This window comes from Talpa europaea, assembly GCF_964194135.1.
Source record: "Talpa europaea genome assembly, chromosome: 15".
Lineage (NCBI taxonomy): Eukaryota > Metazoa > Chordata > Mammalia > Eulipotyphla > Talpidae > Talpa > Talpa europaea.
This window is the reverse complement of record NC_140083.1, coordinates 48,211,526-48,236,382: the sequence shown is the minus strand read 5'-3', so window position 1 is coordinate 48,236,382 and position 24,857 is coordinate 48,211,526. Positions and strand designations below refer to the sequence as shown.

The window sequence follows — 24,857 nt, the reverse complement described above, 5'->3', positions numbered from 1 at the left end:
TGTTTTTGTTATTGTCTCTTTTGCTGTGCAGAAGCTCTTTAATTTGATATAGTCCCAGCTGTTTATCTTTGCCTTCACTATCACTGCTTTGGGTGATGTGTCTGTAAAGATGTCTTTGATGTGAATATCACGTAGTGTCTCGCCTATATTGCCTTCTATGTATTTTATGGATTCAGGTCTTATGTCTTCAGGTCTATGTATTTTATGGTTTCAGGTCTTATGTCTAGTTCTTTAATCCATTTTGAGTTGATTTTTGTGTATGGTGTGAGGTAGTGGTCAAGCTTCATTCTTTTGTATGTAGCGACCCAGTTTTCCCAGCACCATTTATTGAACAAACTTTCTTTGCTCCAATGCATAGACTTTGCTCCTTTGTCAAAGATTAGTTGATCATAAATCTGTGGGTTTATTTCTGGATTTTCTATTCGATTCCATTGGTCTGTATGTCTGTTCTTGTTCCAGTACCATGTAGTTTTGATGATTATGGCTTTGTAGTATAGTTTGAAGTCTGGGAGTGTGATGCCTCCATTCCCTTCTTTCTTTTTCAGGAGAGCTTTGGCTATTCAGGGTTTTTGGTGATTCCATATGAATTTCATCAATAATTGTTCTATTTCTTTGAAGAATGACATTGAAATTTTTATTGGAATAGCATTGATAGATTCAATGTTTTATTTATTCATTTTTCTTACATCTTTGTTAACTTTTAGATAGTATTTGATTTCTGCCCTCCCCAGTCCCACCACCACAGCACCTGTGACCCATCACCACAGTCCCCTGTCCTCTTCTTTCACCTATTTTGACACCCCTCCCTCCCCCTCCCTCATGTATGCTGCCTATGGTCAGCTTGCAAGTTTTGTCTTTGTTTTTTCAGCTTGCAAGTTTTGTCTTTGTTTTTTTTTCCCAACACTTTGTTTGGGTTCTTAGTATTCCACATATAAGTGAAACCATCCACTCTTTATCTTTTCTCTCTTGACTTGTTTAACTTAGCATAATACCTTCCAGCTCCATCCATGTTGCTACAAATGGCATGAGTTTATTTATTTTTTTTATCACAGTAATATTCCATTGTGTATATACACCACATCTCTTGATGCATTCATTTGTTTTTGGGCATTTATGTTGTTTCCATATCTTGGCTATTGGAAACAGTGCTGCAATAAACATAGGAGTGCAGTTTTCCTTTTGAATTAGTGTTTTTGGGTCCTTTGTGTAGATTCTTAGGGGTGGAATCACTGGGTCATACAATAGATCCATTTTCAGTATTTTGAGGAACCTCTACACAACTTTCCATAGTAGCGGGACCAGTTTTTATTCCTACCAGCAATGTAAGAGGGTTCCTTTTTCACTAGGTATTCACCTACATTTGGTGTTTCTGTTATTTTTTTGTTGTTGTTAATATGTGCCATTCTCACAGGTGTGAGGTTGTATCTCATTGTGGTTTTGATATGCATTTCCCTGATAATAAGTGATGTTGAACTTTTTTTTTATGTGCCTGTTGGCCATTTGCATTTCTTTGAAGATGTGTCTTTTTAGTTCTCTGTCCATTTTTAATTGTTTTTATTATTATGGCTTTATAGCATAGTTTGAAGTCTGGGATTGTAATACCATCTTTTTAGTCAGGAGGGTTTTGGATATTTGTGGTATTTTGTGGTTTCATATGAAATTCAGCAATTTGATTCCATTATTTGGCTCCCCTATATTCCTCCTATAAGTAAAGCCAACTGATATTTTTCTTTTTTCCTTCTGACTTATTTCACTGATCATAATCCCTTCTAGCGCCATCCATGTTGCTGCAAATGGCATGAGTTTATCTTTTTTGATTGCTGAATAGTATTCCATTGTGTACATATACCACATCTTCTTGATCCAGTCATCCATTTTCGGCATTTGGGTTGTTTCTAGGTTTCACCTATTACAAATAGTGCTGCAATAAACATAGGGGTACAGGTATCCTTTTGAAATAATGTTTTTTTGTTCTTTCAGTAGATTCTAGGAGTGGAATTGCTGTGTCATATGGTAGCTCTATTTTTACTAGTCTGAGGAACTTCCACACAGCTTTCCATAGTAGTTGAACCAGCAGTACAGGAGGGTTCCTTTTTCACCACATACTCGCCAACATTTGTTCTTGCTTGTTTTTTTGATGTGTGCCATTTTTACTGGTGTAAAATGGTATCTCATTTGGGGTTTTGATTTGCATTTCCCTGATTATGAGGGATAGTGAACATTTTTTCATATACATGTTGGCCATTTGCATTTCTTCTTTGGAGAAGTGTCTTTTAAGTTCTTCTGCCCATTTTTTGACTGGATTGTTTACTTTGTTTTTGTTGAGTCATGGAAACTGTAAGAGACTCTAAGATATAAAAGCAATGAAAGAAGGCATGAAGAAATGGAAGAACTTTCTATGTTGATGGATTGGAAGAATTAACATTATTGAAATAGTTATCTTCCCTAAGGCAATACACAGATTCAGTGAAATCTCTATTAAAATTTCAATGACATTTTTCATGGAAATAGAGCAAACAATAATAAAATTTGTATAGTACCACACACACACAAAAACCCACACTAAACAACCGATATAGCCAAGGCAATCCTGAGACAAAAGAAAAAATAAAGATATCACATTCCCCAATTTCAAACTGCAAAGCAACAGAAATTAAAAGAGCATGTTTTGAACTAAAAAGAGACACACAGATAAATGGAACAGAATTGAGAGTCCAGAAGGAAACTACATGTTTATGAATAGTTAGTGAAGGAGCCTAGAGACTACAGTAGAGGAGGGAATGCTTTTTCAATAAATGGTTTTGGGAAAACTGGGCAGCCACATGAAAAATAATGAAAGTAGATCATTTTCTAACTCCATACACCAAAATTAATTTAAAGTGGTTTGAGGACTTGAATGCAACATGTGATACCATAAAATACATAGAAGAAAATTGGTAATAAGCTCATTGACTTGGGCCTTAGAAATGTCCTTGGGGATTTGACCCCAATAGCAAAAGGAACAAAAACAAAAATAAACAAATGGGCTACACCAAACTAAAAAGGCTCTGCACAGTGAAAGACAACCTACTGGGTGGGCGAACATATTCACAATGCACACATCCAGCAAGATGTTATTTTCCAAGCTATATAAAGAACTCATATATCTTAACAACAACAAAAACAAATAGCCCAGTTAATATTATTCTTAGGGGGGGGGGGCTTGAATTTTTGAAATGGTAAATGGGAATTGGCTTTGACTTAAGATCCTCAGATGTATTAGCACCTAAGAGCCAGCCCATCCTTTGATGCATGGAAGCCAGGGAATGACTTACCTCTACCTATCAAAGCATTAGATGCATCTTCTCTTTATTTAAGAAAAAAGAGGGCTAGATTATTTAGATTGAAATCAGTTGTTTAGTGCAACTCCTTTCATCAATTACCTTAACTAGAACTTCTGGATAATTGCCCCAGTTTCCATATTAGTATTTGATAATTCACCTTTATTCACTTCTCAAGGTTGTTGAAGAATAACTGATAATTTATTGACAATGCTTGATCCACAGGCTTCCACTAAATAATGGCCTTTTTACCATTAAAGGATCAATGACTAGGAAAAAAATCATGGAATCAGGTTTTGAGTTAAAATAAAAATTGTGGTATGATTTTACCAGGAAATGAAGAATTTAGTGTAGAATTCTATTACAAAGAATTCCGGAATGTGTATTATGAATTAGGAGTACAAGTAAGGCTTGCTGTTGGTTGAATTTTTTAGCATGGCCATTCATTTACATGGTTACTTAATTTGGTGGGGTGTTTTACAGAGATGGTTTGGAAATTCTTGGTAGGGGTCAATGAGAGCAGATTTCATATTTTCCATAGCAATCTTAGGTAATTTTAAGAGGTTTGCCTAGTCCTCCAATAAGATTACCTGGATCTAGATTCTCTGTACTTCTGAGCAATTGTGCCAAGTATTAAAAGGCTGATGCTCAATGCCCAGCCAGACTGTCTCCGTGCTTTTTAGGAATCTGGTTATTTTATTTTTGCATTCTTTTTTGTGAGGCACTATAGTCTTTTCAAAGCCATGTGTGGACTGGAAGCCTCACTAATTCAAATTATTGTTGTGGGGTCGTTTGCATTAAGGAAAAGTTACTTTTGGTAAAAAAAAACAAACAAACGGCAGTTTAGTCATTTGTAATAGACTATTAAGCAGGTTTCTGTCATTCAATTTTGGGAGAGATAAATGGAATCAATGCAAGAAAACTGAGTTAGACTTAACATGTTGGATCCCCCAAGTTGGTGGATCAGGGAGGGTCAGTGAGTTATAGGTAAAATAAGGTATGCTACTAAATTTTGCTGTATTGTGGTATGTCATCCTTCCTTGTTGAAATTAAAACTCTAACTCAGCATGAGAAAGTGATCTTAATGAAACCTCTGATGTCTTTAGAATTTTTAGAATTTAGTATAATAATTAAAGGTCGCTTGATGTCTGAATCAACCAAGTTCCTCTAGAGACCTCACAAAGGCATGATTGCACTAGAGGCGCAGTCTTGTTACCAATCAAGAACAAAATGATATTGCTCTAGAACATAGTGTGGAAGGATGTAGCTAGACATTATCCCCAAGCATCTGTTTTCTTCCCCTTACTCTACTTCCTCTACCTACAAGGCATCATGAAATTAAGAGCAACGGCTCTTTCTTAGAACAGGGTGCTGTTATCCTTTCTAGGTGATGTCTTCTGATTTGCAATCACAGAACATTAAAATCAAAAGGGAGATTTCAGTTTTGTCTCTCTGGACTTGGGTTGGTATCTCCTTATTAAGGTGTGATGCCAATTTGTACTCTTTCCAAAAGAGATAGTTATTTTCGTTTTGGTGTGTAAGAAGAGTGTAAGGAGATTTATGGTTTCAGGTCTTATAGCCAAGTCTTTAACCAAGTTTTAATTAATTTTTATTATGGCGTTAAATAATGACCTAGTTTTATTTATTTATTTATTTGTGGCTGTCAAAGTTTTCACTATCATTTGTAAATGAGGCTTTCCTTGTATGGTTATGGTTCTTTTATCAAAGATTAACTTTCTGTATTTGTGTGTTCTGGGCTTCCTATGCATTTTTTTCCCTAATACCAAATTATTCCGATTGCTATTACTGTGTACTGTAGTTTGAAGTCTGAGAGCATGAGACTTACATTTTTCTTATTTTCTCTCAGGATTGCTTGGACAATTTTGGGTCTTCGGTGGTTCTATACAAATTTTATAAGGTTTTTTTTTTTTTTTCTATTTCTTTGAGAAAGTCACTGAAATTTTGATAAAATTGTGTCAAATCTGTATATTGCTTTAGGTAATATGGTCATTTATACAAAGTTTATTCTTTCAATCCATGAACATGGGGTATCTTTCCATTTCTTTTTTTTCCTTTGATAGAGTTGTTACCGGCACCCAGCAGCTTCAGTGGTGGAAGCTGCTCCTCATAACTCAGTAACTACCTTTATGTCAGTGTGGCAGCTACTTCTCAGAGACCTTTTATCTAACACTGTACTTCCTGGATCGTGGAATGGACCAATCAAGTGCTACAGGGTGATTGGCAAATGGTCCAGTCAGCCACAGGATTGAAAAATAGTTCAATCAGACTGTGGGTGGGGCACCCTGCAAGAGCATTTAAGCCAGGGTCAGAGGGCGCAGAGGGGAGACAACACCAGCCCTGAGGAGAGTTATGCCAGCTCCTGAAGAACAGAAAGCCACTGACGCCAGCCCACGAACAGGAGAGAGGATGCCAGCCCCTGAAGAAAAGAAGATGGTTCCAGCCTCCGAAGGACGAAGAAAGAAGGGGAAAACTCAGTTCCTGGCTTCCAAAGTAAGAGGAAAAGAAGCATCCTGCAGCCGACCTCCAAGGAGGGAAGAGAAGCCCCAAGACCTCTGTCAGAGACTGGGCCTCTGGTCATGTCTCTGACATCACCTAAAAGGAGCACCAAAGACCCTGGGCCTGGTGTCTCGAAGAGCTGATTGTTATTGGTATAACCCAACAACTCACAAAGACACTGGGTTCTCTGACACTGCCTCCAAGGAACCAGTTGTGACCATCACTACTGGCCAGTGCTGACCATCACTGATGCTATCTGGGTGAGAGAGCCGCCACTTGTGGATACAGTAAGCTCTTTGTTTTCCCTGTTTGTAAAATAAACTCATGGTGTTCCTGGAGCCTTAGGTCTCTTGCAATTGTGCACGTGAATGAGAACTGACAGACAGTGACCTGTCCTCTTATTGGGCACTGTCCTTTGTTTGGCTATTGCCACAGGCCCCTGTTGTGTGGGTGTTGATTGCTAGAGCGTTGGTTTTGGCTTTTGGACTTGTGGGGCTTTTTGGTGGCTCTCTTGTCTCAGAGCCCTCACAGGTGGGTGGCCGTTCTATCCTTCCCTCCAGCTCCTGCCTTTTTGCCCTTTTGCACTCTGCGCCTGTTTCAGGTTCTTACAGTTTTCATTGTATCTCCTCCAAGGTATTTGTTAACTTTATTCCCAGGTATTTCATCCTTTATGGTGCAATTTAAAATAGGTTTGTTTTCTTAATTTCTTCTTCTTCTAACTCACTGCTTGCATATATAAAAGCAACATGTTTGTGTGTATTGATTTTGTAACCTGCTATTTTATTGTATTAATTTACTATTTATAGAAGTTTTTTGATATGGTCTTTAGGATTTTCTATGTATATTTGGAGTCCTTTTATGTGTCTTTTTCTCACCCAATTGCTCTGGCTAGGACTCCCAAAACTATGTTGAATAATAGTGGTGAAAGTAGATATCCTTGTTTTGTTCCTGGTCATAGGGAAAAAACATTTTCAGTTTTTCACCATTGAATGTGTTGTTGGGTATGGGTTTGTTATATATGGCCTTTACTATGTTCATCTTATTCCTATTTTATGGAAGGTTTTTACATTAAATAGGTATAAATAGGTGTTGAATTTTGTAAAATGCTTTTTTCAGTGTCTACTGAAATGATCATGTGATTTTTATCTTTGTTTTAGTTTGTGTTGAATGATACTGATTTGCACATATTGAACCATCTTGCATGCCTAGAATGGATGCCACTTGGTCATGACGGGTGATTATCTTAATATCTTCTTCAATTTGATTTGCTAAGATTTTGTTGAGGGGTTTTGCGTGTATGTATTTAGTAATGTTGATCTATAGTTTTCTGTGTTTTGTCCGTGCGTGGTATTATACCAAATTAATTTAAAATGAACAAGCAGTATACCGTTACAGAAATAATTGTGATAGGAATCATTTGAAAGAATATGGAGAGGCTTTAGTGAAGAAAGAATCTAGCAGGACTTTGAAAGATGAGTAGGATTTGTTTGGGCAGAGAAAGGGGATAGGTAGTCCAAGAAGAGGGACAAGAACACAGAAAGCACAAAGTCAGTTTGAAGAATAATGACTAGACCAGTATTATTAGGTTATTTGGAAACTGGGTTATTCCAATTCAATTGATTAAGGTCTCTGAACTTCTCAGGTGTGAGGTGTTTAGGGTAGAGGGACCATAGTGATTCTGTCTGCTGTTTCATCTTGCACAAAATTCACTGTGCACAGGTAGAAATAGGACTTAACGGTAGCGGCTTCTGCGCCGTGTTGTGTTTTGCAGGCCGTTGCGTTTACTTATTAAGAGCATTGTTAAGGACAGTTAGGAGTAACTTCTCTCACATTAAATAAATGTGAGTTGATGGTGTGCAGGGCTATAGAGAAACAGTGAACTTCAGAAAGTGGTCAATAAGCAAGATCAATGAGAAGCGCAAGCATGAACTCTGGGAACAAACCCTTGGACATTATAAAGGTGACTGTCAGAGGTGTACGGGGTTGAAGATCGGGAATGGCTGAGATCCAGAAAACAGCGGCGTCTGGCTATTAAAAGTGAAAAAAGCCGCGACCTGGGTGAGATCCCCCGCTTCTCTGAACCCAGACACCTTGACTGGGCCCCACCTTTGTGACGTCGCTGGCCAGCCTCAGCCTCGGCTCAGGCCTCCACGAGGGCGCAGGCCAGTGGCCCCGCGGGGGCGGGCGCAGGGGCGGGAGCGGGGCCATGGCTGAGGCGGCCCAGACCCGTGGCGAATCCAAAGGCACCGAAGGGAAAACGCAGCAGCCCGTGGAGAAAACCCCGGGGGGCGTGCCGCGGCGGGAGCCGCGCTCGGTGCTGAAGGTGTCCCAGCTGCTGCTGCGCGCCATCACGGCGCACCGCGGGCTGACGCTGGCGGCGCTGAAGCGGGAGCTGGGGAACGCCGGCTACGAGGTGCGCAGGAAGTGCTGCCGCCACGCCGGGGACACCGCCAGGCCTGACACGAAGGGCACGCTCCTCCGGGTGAGCGGCAGTGAGGCCGCTGGCTACTTCAGGGTCTGGAAGATTCCAAAGGCGAAGAGAAAGCCCGCGCGCCCGAGGTTCGAGGAGGGCACCCGCTCTCTGAGGAGGCCCCTCGCGGCGTCGCGGGGCCAGCGGAGGAGCCCCGTGCGGCGCAGAGCGAGGAAGGCCCGGGAGGCGCTGAGGCGCAGGAGGGTGGCCTCGAGGGCGCGGAGAGCGAGGGCCAGAGCCAGGGAGCCGGCGCGCTCCAGAACCAAGGTGGAAGCGAGGGCCAAAGTGGACGAGGGGCGAGGACGAACCCCAAAGGAGGACGTCAAGCCTCGGACCCGAGAGCAGAAGAGACCAAGCACGAAGGCCCGGGAAGAAAACGAGAAACCGGTAAGACGGACCATCCAGAAGCCAACACAGACTAAAAATGACCCTTCTTCTAGCGGGCAAGGGAAGGCCCACGACTCGAGGACCACTCGCTCAAAGACTTACCCTAAAGCCGAGAGTCCTCAGACTGCGAACGGGAACCCCTAGGGTGGGAGCAACTTTTTTCCCTCCGGGCACAGATGCCTTTTCCCCATTGGGTCTGAAGAGGGCGGGCGGCTCCCAAACTCATTAAATGGAAAGCTATTTACAAGACCCTCCCACCACTTTGTGTCTGTTTCCTCTTTGCTGCAGCGGAAGGGAAAAGGTGAATGTGGAGGTGAGCCTTCTTTGGCAGGGGCACTGGGGTAAAGTGGGGGACAGAATTGAGGTTTTGTTCCTGCTGCAGAAGCCAGGAAAAGACCTTTGCTAAGAAGAACACAGGTAAAAGAAAGTCAGCCACTTCACAGGTTTAGACAAATAATGTTCACTCAAGGTTGGACATTCTAAGAAATCCATATTCAATTCTGGGGAGAAGGGCATGTAGAGACATGGGGGCTATCTTTCAGTGGGGCGGCTAGATTGATGCAGTGTTCTTAACGGAAATTCCTTTTAGGAAAAAAGTCCCTTCTCCTAAAATTGATTGTAGTTTTTGCCCTGACTTGTTAATTTATTTGAACTTTACTATTTGGTTAAATGAGAGTGTTAAAGCATCCAGCACAGGATAGATGGTTATCACTGAGAGCTGACTATAAGTATAAATAGTTGGTGGTGAGGTGAGACAATGTACCATACTAGAAAACTAGAATCAGTGCTTAATGACACCACAATTCTTGGTAAAGTTCTGCCACTCTGTCCTCAGCTGAGTTATTTCACATTCATGGACTTGTTTGCCTTCTCTCTAGAACAGCTGGAGTTGATCAAGGATGATTTTAGGACATTCGGTAAAATAAGGGGGACTTAACATGGCCTATACTTTGCTGGACAAAATTCAGTAAGGGAATTACCAACTGGGGAAGTACAAACTCCTAGCAGGATGTGATTATAAAGAAACGGGGAAGGTTAGATTATGAATAGGTAGTTCTTTTGCTGTCCTTGAAAAGCAACAGTATCTATTGAGCACCATTTACCAAATAATGGAGCTGAAATGATTTCTTTTAATTGTGAATGCAGGGGTTGAGAACAGCGTGGTAGTTCTCATGCGGTAGACCGTGATAAGACTCACAAAATGGTTCCTGGGAAAGTAAGAACAGTTGCTCATTCATGGGAACCCACTTGGTGTCTTCAACTGAAGCCAAAGGAGTAGGGGAAAGGGGAGCATCTGAAAAGGGCTTTTTAAAAGAAGTGAGTGTGAAGGCAGAACATGGTAAGGTGTTAGAATAACCTGGATGCATTTTCATAGTATTCCTGATCAAGCTTTTTCAGGAGAGTCTGGCATCTTCTGGAAGGGAGATGTGGGTATGCATGTTTAAGAAAAAAAAACTGAAGTGATGCTAATATTCACCTTCTCACATCTTTACATGAGAATCACTATTGTAAGCCCATGGAAAGCTGAGTAATAGCAAAATGCTTGCGGCATCTCTCATCTATAGATAATAAGAACTTTGAAATGTCCACCTGCTGAAATTAGGTTTAGTGTGCATTTGAATTGTTGGTGAAGGCAGAATGAGGGAAACAGAATCAGAAAGGAGGGAATCATCTGAAAAGAGGCAGTGAGATATATTGCCTATTGAACACAATTAGAACAAAGCGAACCAAATGCCCTTATGATAGCTACATGAATCCCTCTTGTAGTCCCAGAATGTTTTTACCTAAAGAGCCATATGGTGTAGAGTTAGAAAAACGTTTTCCCCAAGACAGTATGGAAAGGCAACAATTTGTTTTCTAGATTTCCTAAGAATGTTTACACTTCTGTTTATGATGATTACTTTCTTAAGCAAACTTCCATTCATTTATGAGATAAACTTACCAATTTATTAAGTGTGAGACACTGATTTTCTATAGTTAACAATGGTTATTGAAAATTATTTTTTATTTATAAGTTTTAGGGTGATTGTACTCCTCTGAAATATAAGAAATGAATTTAATTCATTGCAGGCTATCCATGTTATCTAGATCATAATGCTGTCTGGGTATTGTGTGGAAGGAATTTATAAGTGCCTGAAAGAGGGACTTTTGTTGTGAATAAAGATGGATGAAACATAATCCCTATTTTTCCATGAGCATATTCTAGTGGTATATTTGGATATCAAATTTAGTTAGAGCAAATAATATTTTGACATCAGTTTTTCCTTTCTTTTTATCTTAACCACCTAGTGCAATCAGAAATTGTTGGACTTTAATGTTGTAACAAACCTTAGATGCCCTCTAGCATCAAATAACTGATGGTTCTTGAAAAAAAAGTTAATGGAAATAACAAATGGTCTTCAAAAATATGAAAAAGCTGAAATTTTTTTTCGTAAGAAAAATGCACATTAAAACAAGTTAGTATTTTAATTTAATCAATTGGGCAAAGATCCAAATGTCTGAGAACCCACTTACTATAGTGAGGCTGTGGGGACACAAGCTCTCAGACCGCGCTAGTGGGGCTGTAAATCTGCATGATCCCAGTGTGGAGGGGATTTGCAGATATTCTTTGAAACAGCAGAACCACTTTTAGAAATTTATCTTTTAAATGTAAATATATTTGTGAAATGACATGTCCAGGATATTTTGTGCAGTGTTGTAGTAACAACAACAACAAAATGGTAATAATCTGAGTATCATTTGGGGGTTAAACTGTGACGATTTCATACAGTAACATAGCATGTTGCAAAAAGAGGGAGATTCTTTCCATATTATGACAAGCGTCCCAAGGCACAATAAGTAAAAAAAAAAAAAAAAAAATCAAAGACATTGAAGATACCATACTATCTGTGTAAAATGAAGGAAAATATACCTCTTTGTAATTGTACAAAGAAAGTATAGATGGATAGATGGATACAAATGAAAAACTAAGTTATTCTCTACTGTAAGGGGAAAGTGATAGAAATTCTAGGGGACACACAGAAATGAGACTCTGGTATACCATTTTTGTATTTGTTTCAGAATCTCATAAACTTTAATATGTTCAAAAAGGTAGAAATCTCCATGCAGTTGTCAATTATTGCTTTTTCATTTATAATGTGGTTTGTACTTTTGCATGAATTATTTCATTTCACCTTCGCCTTGATTTCTAAGATAGATTTTACACGAAAAAGCTAATGTTTAGAAAATGTGGAATTTTCTTTAAAGATTTATTTATTTATGCATACAAGATCTGGGGTATAGGCCAGAAGTGTGTGTGTGTATGTGTGTGTGTGTGGGTGTGTGTGGGAGGTTGGTGTGAACAAAAGTGGGGAGTCAAACAGGCAGATTGACTGAAATATACTGCTGAGGGGAGTAACGGGTGAGACAGGAGAGGTCTGCTGCACCATGTGTGTTAGGTCCCTGGCTGGGGATTGAACTTGTGCTGCAGTGGCTGCGGATAGCTTCATATGCCAAGACTTAACCCCTTGCGCCACCAGGGAGGCCTAAATGTGGAATTTAGAAATTGACTTTTAACTGTAAATCCATTGCTCTCTCTCATACTGTCTTCACTCCAGTTATAGATGTTGAGCGGGGGACTCATCAGCTACTCGTTAATTCTATAAGGCATCTTATGTTGGTAAAGGTCAGAACTTTAGAATTCATTTCTACAGTGTTTTAATGATTTAGAGTTTCTTGTGTGGCAGTGTTCTCAAACACATTTTGGATGTGTGTGTGTGTGTGTGTGTGCTATTTTCAGAACATGCAAACATCTCCATTTGTCAGTGATTTCAGAGCAAAAGAACCTCTCCTGTTCCACTGGGGAACTGTAACATGATAGGGCTGCATGTTTGGGCTGGAGGTCACTCCAGCTGAAATCTTAGTGTTAGCAAAGGCAGAAATAGGGATTGTTTGTGTAGGGGAACCATGTTAGGCAAAGGCTTAAAAATGAAAATGATCTGGAAAAGAGAAATAAAAGACTGAGGAAGTGTCAGCACGAGGCCTTGAATGATGCTGAGAGAGACATTGGAAGGAGATGTAGGAGAAGGAACTGAAGGTTTCAGCAGCCCACTGGAGTTGGACGACCATTGCCGTGTTCTGTGTCTCTCCTTCCCCTTTGGTCAGTTCCTTCCCCCCTCCCCTATTTGTCTGGGGAAAGAGCAGACTTGGCAAGAGTATTCCTGCCAGTGACTTGGGGGAGTGTGAGTGAAAACAAGAAAACAGGAAGGACAGAAAACATGGAGGCAATAAAACAGCCTGGCTGGTGTTCAGAAAGCTGGCTGGTTAGAGGCGTTTGAGGATCATCCCTTAAGCAGTAGGCTGGAAGCTCTTTAAGGCAATTCCAATGGAGGAAGATGAAAGTCTTTGGGTTGCACTCAGGTGCCCACACCTGAGACTCTGGGGGACATGTTAGTGGGTCAGCAGTTGGCAGTTTCCCCAGCTTTTCCATTTTTCTCCTGTGCTTTTGATATGCTCTGTCAGATATACATCCTCTTCATCCTCAAAGGTGAATGCGTCTGGTGGACCTGGTTCCTGCCCAACCCTATCATATGTGCAGATACCTCTGCCTCCCCAACAATCTTCAACTGCTGGGAATTTGCCTTAGGAGGTCAATTTGCAGGCACCACCACCTCAGGATCCAGACTTGAGCTCATCACTAAGGGTGCTGAATGACCCTGAGACAGAGATGCTGCTTAAATCTGTGACCTATACTATCTTGCTGACCTCACCCTAGGCACAGCCCTGCACATGAATCTGCTGCCAGCCCTCTTCCCCCCACCTCTAGGTTGGATTTAACTGGGGGAGCAGTATCTGGGAGCCAGGACACTAAGAAAGAGGCAGGGAGGCCTAATCTGAAGCATCTGAGGTTTATGTTGCAGTAAGGGTTGTAAGGGGCTTGTCTTACTCCCCCAGGAGCCATCTGGTGTTCCCTACTCTGTTGCAGTCTTTTTATCAGTAGAGAAGAGGTGAGAATGGAGGGGAGAACTGAGAGAGGAAATGAGTGACACAGTCAATATATCACATCCTTTATTCGACTCACAGGGACCACATAGAGTATATTATAGATCCCTAATGATACAGACAAAGGTCCCCTGTTGGGCAATCTGTAGGAAGTTCACAGCCCATCAAAGAGAACCAAGCCAGACAACAGACAGAGCTGTTGGGCTACATAGCAAGTGAATAGATGCCCCAAAGTTTCTTGGAATGGGTGCCTTGGCACAGGGTCATGAGGCATGGCAGAAAAGTGGTGGCAAGGGAGGACTCAGCTGTGGAACATGGTGAGTAGAGACCTTGCTCATACTTTGTCTCACAAACCTAGAACAGTCAGCTCCTGGCACATGGTAAGTATGCTAAAAATGGCCTGTAGAATTGAGACTATTTGAAGAAGCCAAAAGAGATAGGAAGGATTGAGAAAATCAAAATAATAGAATGTGGAAAGCCATTTTGGAAGCTACCTAGTGGGAAGGAAGGCCTGAAGGGAATGCAGTAAAGAGCCTGGATTTGGCAGGTGGTGAGTGGGCTCAGGATGGAGTGGAACTGGCCAGTAGCTTGAAGAGGGAAACTGTAATGGAAAGAGAAGGAAAAGGATTAAGTAGAATATCTAGGTATACCGTTCCCTAGGCAAAGAAAATGTCAAAACAAACCAAACAAACTGAAAACCAGTGATGTGGAAGAGGCTGCTTATTGGGGAAATAGAGGTGGCAACAGGAAAGAGGGGGGAGAGCTGCAGGTCAGGGGCTGAAGTGCAGCCATGCTTTTCCACCTTAGGGCAAAGTGCCCCAAAGAGACTTATGTCCATTCTAGCCTTCTGACCTTGAAAAACCCCTTAGGAGTGGAGGACTTACAACTGCCAGTCCAATCTGTCCTATGGGTGTGCCCAGGAAAGGAGGAGGCAGAGGGCTAGGGCCTGCTCCTTCGTGTGCTAAGAGGATGCATTTTTGACTTAGGCACCCCAGCTTCATTGGTTACAACCTCTACCCTTGCAGACAGATTCTGGAGTCCACCAGCTTATGTCACATCTGACTAAATTAGCCTCGTTCCCTCCCTCCTGTGTCCTGGGGACTTTCTGATGCTCCTACCACTCTTGCCCATAGGGCGGGCCAAATCTTGGATCGACACCTCTTACACAGCACCTTACTTAACTGGGTTGCATTGCAATTGGGAGGTTGGACAACTAGGGCCCTTGAGGGTTTGGTACACAGGTCTAACTCTACCTCTTTGCTGCATACTCTCCTCCTCTCAAACCCTCTTGCCTCCAGGGCAACTCGTTGGGCCTAGAAAAGGATCAGGTAACCACTGACAGAAGGACCATTTTCTTGGAGGTCAGTTTTTCAGTTTTACTACGAATTTCTGCTCCTTTTTTGGCCTTTCGGATTTCCGACTCATGAATTCTCATTGCCCGTTTTACCAACCAATCATAGTAGCTTCGTAGTTGACCCACCAGTTATTGAAATTTGGTGACTAACCCAAATCTTTTCACTTATTTAAGGAACCCAACTGAAGAACTGGCCTAGAGAGGTTACAGGAAATAAATCTGACAAGAGCCAGTATAAAGATTCCTCCTCTCCCTGTTTGAAGAGGGTAAGGCACTGACTGAAATGGAATCTGAATCTTGTAGCTAGTGGTTCTCAAGCTTTTAGCCTGTCTCAGCTATCTCAGAAAGCTGTGAAAAGGCTGACTGCTGGAGTCCTTGGTTTCAGTTTTTCTTGTTCCAGTCTAAGAATTTGCATTCCTGAAGGCAGGATAAAGAAAAATACTGAATGATATCACTTAGAGAGAAAAAGCAAATGGTCAAAGACAAACTTTAGAACAACCCTTGATAGCTGACCATGGATCTGGCTTTCAGAAGGGGAGGTGGAGGTGAGGGGTGAAAAAGTGGGGGGAAGTGCTGTGGGGGTGGTGGGAGCCCTATGCTGACTCCACCTGAGGGGCTAAACCCTAGGCTGTCAAAACACTGACTAGGATATAAAATACTGCCACTTTAAGGATTAAAGAAAAAAGCAAAGACTTAGAAAATATATTTAGTTCTAAAACAATATATTTAGTTCTAAAACAATATATTTAGTTTTAAAACAAGTTCCCAGCTGATACTGAAGTTGCTGATTCAAAGACCACATTTGAGATGGAGGCAAAGTTAGCACTCCAGGCAGCAGAAGGAGCTTTTGCCAGCTTAGATCTCTAAGAGGTCAAAGAAAATAATTCATTTTCCTGGTATTGCCCAGTTCCATTCACCCCCTCCTAGTGTATCATTTTCAATAGAGATGGAAAGAACCTGTCTTCTGATACCTCTGGTTCTGTGTCAGGCTCACCTTGCCCTTGATGCTGTGATTACAGGAGTGCTGGAAAGGGAAGGTTTTTTGTCTCAAATGATTACTCCTTTAACTCTGTGAAGGCATAATATCACATCTTTCACTTTTACTATCAGATCTGAAGCTTAAAATGAAATAGCTCTGGGAATAGCTAATTCTTAGGGTTATATTCACCAATGTCAGGGTTATATTCACCAAAGATACTTTGATGGGATGGAAACAGGAAGGTATTTGAACCCCAAATAGGGTATAGGCACCAGAGGGAGAAAGGTGACAAATTCCTGAGGATGGATTTCTCTTTTACACTTTGCCCCCAAAGAACACAGAGACTTTTTTTTAAAATTTATTTAAAGGGTTGATAAGGTGGCTACATGGCATACGGGAGCTGGGTAAAAGATAGGAGTCTGAGGTTGATTCCCTGTGGGAAAAATCATTCAACTCTAAATACCCATCCAATCACTGTTGTTTTATTTTTTAATCCAAGGGAGTGGTGCTGGACAGAGGTAGAGAAGACAGTGGTGCACCAGAATGAAAAGGGTCGCCCCTTCCGCAGAAGACCCTTAAGACTCCATGATGTTCTTCAGCTGGGTGCAATGACTGTACCTATACTTTGGGGGCTTCACTTTCTATCCTCACAATTACTAAGGCAGATCAGAGGCTGGGGTAAACGTGGTTATTAGGAATTGTGACCTGACAGTAAGGAGAATCGCTCCTGTACATTTGTGACCTGGATTTGTCAGCATATCTTTTTTTTAAAAGAGTATTGTGTAAACAATATGCTCTGGTCATTAAAGACCAGACTATTCTTATACCCTACTGCCTCTTTAAAACATTTACTGATCCCTGATTTGTACTTTTTGACAAAACATTAATATATAGTGAGTCAGGGTAATACCCTTTCTTTGACGCCAGTTTAGTGATTCCTGGATGGGCTCTAAATTTGTATGCCAAACTGAGTGAACTGCTAATATCTATTTTCCTCCAAATTGAAGTTCTGGTTTTCGTTAGATTCTGAAATGGTCTATGATCCAAAATGGGTTCTGAACCGTTGTTTACATAATGCTGATCTGCATCAATAAGGCATAGTGGGATGATAAAATAAATTATATAAGCCAATCTTACCCCTGGAGTCCAATACCTTCCTATTCCCTGGAGCCTCTCCTAATACTGATCCTAAAATGTTCCTGTCTCTGAGGACCTAGGACAAGGCCACCTTACAAAAGACTGGCCATTTTGCTCTGTTCATAGGAATGTGAGCAAAAGAAGAGCATTTCAGGTAAAGAAGGAAGGCTGCTTTGAGCAGCAAAAGGGAAGTGGGACTGGGTTGCTCATCATATCTACTCTAAGAAGATTTGTTAGCAAAATGAGCCCATTTTTAACTCCATTTAGGTCTAAGGAGTTGCGATTCCCCAGTTTTCCCCAAGCAATCGGACAGTCATTAAGCAAGATTGTTGCAGCTCACTTTTGCCTCTGTGGTTGAGAAATTAATGTGTTTGGGGAAAAAATAAAAACAACAGAATCTAAGCACTGGAACGGTAATATCCCACTTTCATTCTCTGCTCTCCTCCACTTCCTCCCTAGCCCCAAACTGCTATTACATATAATTTTTAAATTATAGGATTGATATTAATACATTATCAGTGAAGAAAAACAATGACCAAATCATCAACTAACAGATGCTAGAATACTTAGTAAGTCCCGGAGTTGAGTCTCTGGCGGACACCTTCCCAGAACAGGGAGGAAAACCAACTGGAAAGCTCATTACCCTGCGTCAGCTGAAAAGCTAAACATAATCATTCCCCCTAAAGTTCTTTCTGGGAGAATGAGATCCTCCAGTATTCTGCCCCCTTGACAGAGGCAGTCAAGGTCAAACAAGAGTGATGACAACAACTTGCACATACTGTGATCCCTGCCCTAATTTCCCAGCTCTTTAAACAAGACAAAAACCCCACTCAGCACCAAGCTTCCTTAGGTACCTTGCTTGCAATCAGTTAAGAAACAGTTTATCTCACTGAAGATCTGTTTCCTCTCAGGCAAAAATAATCTGTGGCCCAGACAGAGCTATAGCTCTAGTTGTTTTGATGTGACAACTGGGGAGACCTCAACTTCAACATTGTAACCATCACTGATCCTTTCTACTAGGGCTCCCTTAATTGTTCAGCTTACTTTCTATCTTAAAACAACAAAGCCCTATATAATACCCACTACCCTCTTCCCAGAACACAGCCCCTAGAAAATCTAGCTTGTACAGATTGTACTTTGCATGCTTTCATCAAAGACCCGGCACACAGATACACAGACACATAAAGACACAGTCAAGAGGAGATGGGTCTGTTCAAGAAGATAGTTTTTTTTCTTCTGTGTGGGTGTGGGTTACTTGGGGATATAAGATCCATCTCTCAGTATTCTAGCTTGCTCTCTCAGCTGGATAAATGTATGTGTAGGATGAAAGGAGTTGGGATAGAGGTAAAAGGTTAATGTTTCTATTTTTCAGTGGGTGGGGGGTGAGCAGTGTGGACATGTACTGGATGATTGGGATAAAGGTGATGGACCCACACAGGAATGAGGTTTGCCCCTCATCTATCACTGGGATTAAAAAAGGGGGGCTCTGAGTGCCTGATCACCCGTTCCTTCTTTGCCCTTTAACTCAGTGGTCACCAGAGTGTTTCATAGAGTCACTAGTTCTGTGCGATGTTAGACAGAAAGGATACTGAGGCCAAGTACATTTAGGAAACACTACACTAAAAGAGGCTTAACAACTTGCTTTCCTGCATGTTTTCAGAGCATTTTATATGCTAATATGGGCTTCCTCTCTATCATGTAATAGTTATAATATGCAAAGGCGCTACTCAAAATATCAAACAACTGGCATGGCACAGGCTCCAACCAGTCAGAATGGGCCTGTGCCGTAAACTGCTGGGTTATCACTGCGCCCTGGGTAATCACTGCGGGCGTAGGCCCATTGCAGTATGCACTGTTTCCCAAAACTTCTCCCCTGAAGAACTCTATTTTGCATGGTATCTCACAGAAGTGGTGAGAAATGCTCTGGTCAATGCTGGGACCTCATCTCTTGAGGGATGGGGACGCAGGAAATGGGTGGCTCTGTCAGAGACTCCTCGTAGCACCGACAGATAGATGTGAGCATAGCTGCAGCAAAAACAGATTTCAAAAGACAGATGTCCCTCTGTCCCAGCTGCTCCGAGGACTCTGTCCCTGGTGAGTCAGCAGGTGCCTGTCCAGGTGATGCTTACGGCCGAAGCTCTTTTCACAGCGAGGGCACTGGAAGGGCTTCTCCCCGGTGTGGGTCAGCCAGTGTCTCACCAGGTGGTGCCGCCGGCCAAAGCTCTTGCCACACTCAGTGCACACATGGCACTTTGGCACTGGTGGGGGACGCTGCCGTTTCCGAGCCCCAGGGCTCTCTTCCCCCTCTTGGCCCTTGCAGGATTTGCCTTCAGCGTGCACTCTCTGGTGGCTGGCCAGGTGGGAGTTGCATCGGAAATTCTTGCCACACTCAGAGCACCTGCTGGGTTTGTCATGGAGGTGAGTTTTCTGGTGCCGGATCAGGTGATGTCTTCGTCCAAAGCTCTTCTCACATTTGAGGCAGCTGTAGGGCCTCTCCCCAGTGTGCGTTTGCTGGTGCCTGGCAAGGTGGGAGCCCCACACAAACTGTTTGCCACATTGGGGACATGTGTGTGGTCTTAATAGGGAATCCATCTCTGTACCACAAAGAAGGTTGGAGAAGCTATCTTCCTGAAGAAAAGGTGGGCCCAGGAGCATTCCTCTGGAGCCCCTGGGCATGGAATCCCAGCTCTCATCCTGCTCTGGGTTCCAGAGAACAGTTTCTTCGGACACGCTAGATAACATTCTGGGAGGTTCTGCTTCTAGTTCAGGGGTATCCCCCTCATGCTCACTTCCGTCTCCTGTGGAGAAGGGAAAATACACCACAAGAGGGAAGTCATAAGACAGTACCCCAGGGCCCAAGTCAGAGGGAGGTTGTATGATGCATGTCAGGAGTCAAACCTTGGCACAGAAGGGCTGGGAGAACAGAATCTAATGTACTAGACAGTGCAAGAGGTAGAGGTTGCCTAGGCTTAGGAGGCAGATTACCCAAATTTGAATCTCAGCTTTCCTACTTAACTTTTGTAAGCCTACATTTCTTCTTCTGTAAATGAGGATAATTATAAGAGATGTTATTAAATAATTAGCATAGTACCTGTCCATAGTAACTGATTTATTATCACTGTTTATCCAGCCCTGTTTCTAGTATTAATCATCATCTCTGTGCCCACATACAGATGGGGAGAGTTAGTGAGCTGCAGCCACCTCAGGTGGGTGAGCCCCATCAGCAGCACTAGAGACCCCATGGATGGCATCTTCACAAGGACAGGAGGCTGAACAAAAATACACTGTTCTATTATGTTAACATATTTAATTTTCACAATAATTTATAGATGAGGAAGCCAAAGACAGGTTAATTACTTTCCCAGAGTCTCACAGGTATGGTACTAGATTCAAATCCAAATTTGGTTCCAGAGCCTGCCCTCTAAACCATTTTACAGACTGTCTTACTTTTGAAGAAAAACCTTTAGACAGAGGAGAGATTAAAGAGAGATGTAATAATGATGATTCTCCAAGAGGGTTGGAGGGAGTGGCCGAAAGTCTATTCTAGGTCCTCACCTGTGTATGTGACCCTCAGGATGTCCCTCTCCTCTAAGTCCTGGGGGTCAGGGACCCATTGTTCTTCCACTCCTTCTAGTTGAGAAAGCATGTCCAGTTTGGGAATTGGAAATCCTGCCCATGGGAAAGGAAAATAGTGATGTCAAAAAGTTCCACTATAAGTTTATTTCTGGGAAAAAAAAAGTTTCCTAGATTACTCCTTGAAACTCTGAATAAAACAATGCCAGATACAGAGGACTGTTTCCCACCTCCCCCATTTCTGTTCGCTTCTGTTTCAGAAAATCACTCTCCTCTCCAGTGAGTCTGTTCTTTTCTACTTAAATTTCAAATATTTTCAGCTCAACTCTTTTCTCTGATCATAACTAACTTCTGAATACAGCTGCCCCATCCCTTGGACTCCCCTCTCCCCCTAGATGGTCACTAAGTTTCTAAGGATTCTGTTCCATCTCTTAGATGTCAATTCCCAACCATCATTCAACATTACTTTACTATTATTTAAAAAAAAAATGTTACTTCACTTCCTATTCTCTTTAGACTACCCCTAGTGTCCTTTTTCTGGTGGAAGCCCTGATAGACTCCTAGCCAAGGAAAGGATCCTAGACAGATACTATCTAACAGCCCTAGAACAGATGGCTCCATCCTCCCAGAGTACAGTGGCTCAAAACATCATGCTTACTTAGAGAGACCACTATCCCACAGTTTTCCTGCATGACATATTCTCCATAAAAGTCTGTCTGAGAAGGGTCCAGACTCCGCCACTCCTCCTGAGAGAAGCACAGTGACACATCCTTGATGGTTACCAGACCCTGAAACAAAATACAGCATCATCTGTCAGCAGCTATTTCTTAAGGAAAATGTGAGCTCAGTATGTAAAATAGAGTTAGTAGAGGAGAGAGTTCAAGAAAAAAAACTCTAGAAATATTCTAGATTCTCTGAGTAGGGCACATAGTTCTGGTAAAGGGGAAGAGGTAAAGGCAATGGTCTCTAGAGGAGTTTCCCAAATGGGACCCTGAGAAGGAGGCACCATAAACTCATAGCTCTCCCTGTAGTTGTCTGCCTACTCTTTCCTCTGCCTTACTGTTTTCACTGCAGAAATTGCACTAGCTCCTCCTTCCTCTACTTGACCTTTCCTTTTTCTATCTATACAAAATGATACAAATAGAACATTCTTTCTTGCCTCCCCTCTATCATGCCATATCCTTATCTTTTCAGGCAACATAGTACGGGGGTGAGGAGCCCAGATTCTAGAGCCAAATGACTCCTAGTTCTGTCACTTATTAGCAGTATGGCCTTATGCAAGTGCCTTAATCACTTCCTGTGCTAATTTTCTCATCTGTAAGATGTGGATAACTGAGCTTCTCTCAGGATTACATGAATTTACATAAAGCTCCCAGAGAACAGCACAGAAGGTAATACCACTATTGTTATTAGCTTTCCATGGATCTTCCATTGCCTTCTGAATCTAAACCTATTTTTTTCCTGAGGCTCAGCCCATTTACATCTTTCTCTTCTATCTTTTTTTCCATAAATGCTCTATTATCCCCCTAATCCTGTCAGCGTTATATCTTTCAAGCTCCTTCAGATCTTTTTTCTCTAATCTTTCAGATTCATTTCTTAAAGGACATTAATTATTTTTATTTTTTAAAAAAGATTTTATTTATTCATGCATACGAGAACTGGGGTCCAGGCCAGAAGTGCGAGCGAGGGAGGGGGTGAGAGGATTCACCAGAGACATAGTGAGGAGCAGAACAGGCAGATCTACTGAAATACAGCGGATGAGACAGGAGAGGTCTGCTGCGCCATGTGGGTCACCTCCCTGGCCAGGGATCGAGCTTGGGCTGTAGTGGCTGCGGATTGCTTCATTGTGCTGATGCTTAACCCCTTGCGCCACCAGGGAGGCCCCTAATGAATTATTTTTAAAACCCCTCTGTGGATAGCACAGCCATCCATTAAAAAAACCCAACCCTCAAGGAGTACCCCTCTCCTCATATGCCTCCATTTCATTTTTTCAAAGATATTATGAATCCCTGGGAAAGGGATAAGATTTGTTCAGTTGTCAGATGAACATGTCACTGGTGAAATAATCAATCAATGGGATGGTGGCTATCGAAAAGCAGTACGATGAGACCTGGGAGAGGCCAAGGGAAGCACACAGCCCACCTGTGATCCGGCTGCAAGAAGTGCAGCTGCCATCTCCCAATCTCCGGTGCTCCCTTCCTGGGGAACAGCAGGAACCCAGGGAGCCGACTGAGCTGGTGAAGGTAGAAAGGAACCATTAGAGATGGACCATCCAACCCTTCACAATAAGAGCATGAGCCCACTTTAGAGGGGCTTAAGAGTCACATATTTTCCTGTCTTGCCCACTGGTAAAACTCAATATAAGAGAAGAGACCTTTACTCAAAATGGTTATTAAGGTCTCAAGTGTTTTTTGTAAAGCTTCACGTCACCCACCTCTACTAGACTAGGTATGAGTTGAATTTATATTATTTGAATGCGACTTTCATCTAATAAAGTGCATCTTACATGGTGTACTCTCCAACAGTAATCAGTGTTGCTATCTCTTCCCTTGTCTCCCACATTCAATATTACTAACCATGCACTTGCAGCCATGTGGAGGGCATGATTATGCAAAAAAATGGAAGAAGGTCAGTTACATGGTTTGAAGAACCCAGGAGCTTCTCATATTCCTGTGAACAGGGCCCAGAAAAAATGGACTAGGCCTGGTATTTGTTAGGCTGTTCAGTCCATGGCAATTCTGGAATTTTTAACTCTTTTTGAATAGAGATTAGGAGACCACTCTGCATTAGGCCTCTCACACCTCCCCTCTTGGCTCTCACCCTTTTCCTGAAGGATCTGTGGCTCCTCTTCAAGGTCACAGCACAGGTGCTCTAGTGGCCCTTGGGCTGCTCTCCACGGCCCCTCTTCCTGGCTTCTCCTTTCCATGTGGGGCTCTGCTCCATCCAGCTGGACATTCATTGATTCCCATCCTGTCCCCAGGGCTGCTGTCTGTTCTGAAAGCATTTTTGCTACAAACCCAAATTGTGACCTGGAACAAATTCATATCAACTGTGTCCATGAAAACAGAAAGGGGTGATATTCCTAAGAGAGTTATGGAGAACAGACCTGGGGATAAAAGATTAAACTGGTTAAGAGGCGATTGATGGAAGATGAACTTCAAAATTTTTATGTGTTCCAATGAACTAAACCCGAGTCAAGCTTCCTGGAGGAACTAAGAAATTATCAGATGCTTCCTACCAAAATCAGTAATGGCTATTTTGGGGCCCTTATGGTAAAAACAGAATGCTGAGGGTTGGAAGAACATCTGGGGGGAAAAAAAAAAAGACAGTCCTGAAAATTCAAAACTTTCTATTTAATTTCAACCACTGAAAATAAATTAATGTAAGCAACCTGGAAACATGCAGGAAGTGATGCACACAGAGTTGCAGTCAACAAAAATAGATATATATCACATATAAGATTTTCTGCCACAAATAACATTCTCATCAGTTAATCCAGAATGGAATGGGTATTACAAGTACACACCAGCCAAAGGGTTGTGTCTGTGTCATGAGCACACACCTCTTTTATGAGGCCAACCCAAATGCCTCCCTTAGGACAAGTCTCAACAGAGAGACAGGTAAGCTTTCACTCTGATATAGAAAATGAGAACTGGTAATAAATACGCTAGAAAGACAAGTAACTTGGATAGCAGAGGTAAGACTCCAAAGCAGCCCTGACAGATAAGAGAAATTGTTAGTTCATGAGGAGCTAATGTATAATTGGGAAAAATAAAAAAGAACAGAAAGACTGTGGACCAGATGGAAAAAGAGGAAGCAGTTGCTTCTAATGCGACCCCAGGTAAACTGACAGCCCCATGATTTGAGACACAGGAAAGAACATCAGAGCTCGTTTGAAAAATATATTCAGTTTTGAAGGGTATGGAGAAGCCAGAGTGTGTTCACTGGAAAAAACAAAAATGAAGAAAAATTGGAAATTTGGCCATTGGGGAAAAATTAAAAACAGGATGTAGTTGCCTCCCTCCCTGCCTTGGAAAGAAGGTTGATGTATCATACCCTCAGTGAAGAAAAAGAGAGATCTTCTATTTCTATGCAGAGCTTGTGATTGCAAGAGAGGAAATACAGGTCAGACAAAACAAT

The 24,857-nt window shown here is 42.1% G+C and overlaps 2 protein-coding genes across 4 annotated transcripts; one reads left to right on the top strand and one right to left on the bottom strand.

Annotated features, from left to right (window-relative positions):
• Positions 1–8,043: 8,043 nt before the first annotated feature.
• On the top strand, positions 8,044–8,838 carry H1-7 (H1.7 linker histone; the record flags this gene model as incomplete). Its single annotated transcript, XM_084256002.1, has 1 exon — positions 8,044–8,838. The coding sequence occupies one exon, from the start codon at positions 8,044–8,046 to the stop codon at positions 8,836–8,838; it is 795 nt and encodes a 264-aa protein (XP_084112128.1).
• A 10,349-nt stretch (positions 8,839–19,187) lies between these two features.
• On the bottom strand, positions 19,188–23,721 carry ZNF641 (zinc finger protein 641; the record flags this gene model as incomplete). 3 transcript variants are annotated; one of them, XM_084255025.1, is made up of 5 exons in its annotated part: positions 19,188–19,942; positions 20,700–20,813; positions 21,376–21,505; positions 22,860–22,951; positions 23,517–23,721. In XM_084255025.1, the coding sequence occupies 5 exons, from the start codon at positions 23,719–23,721 to the stop codon at positions 19,188–19,190; spliced, it is 1,296 nt and encodes a 431-aa protein (XP_084111151.1). The 3 variants fall into 3 exon arrangements, with proteins under 3 accessions (XP_084111151.1, XP_084111152.1, XP_084111153.1); XM_084255026.1 differs by having other exon boundaries at positions 23,538–23,721; XM_084255027.1 differs by having other exon boundaries at positions 21,376–21,463; positions 23,538–23,721.
• Between the last annotated feature and the right edge of the window lie 1,136 nt (positions 23,722–24,857).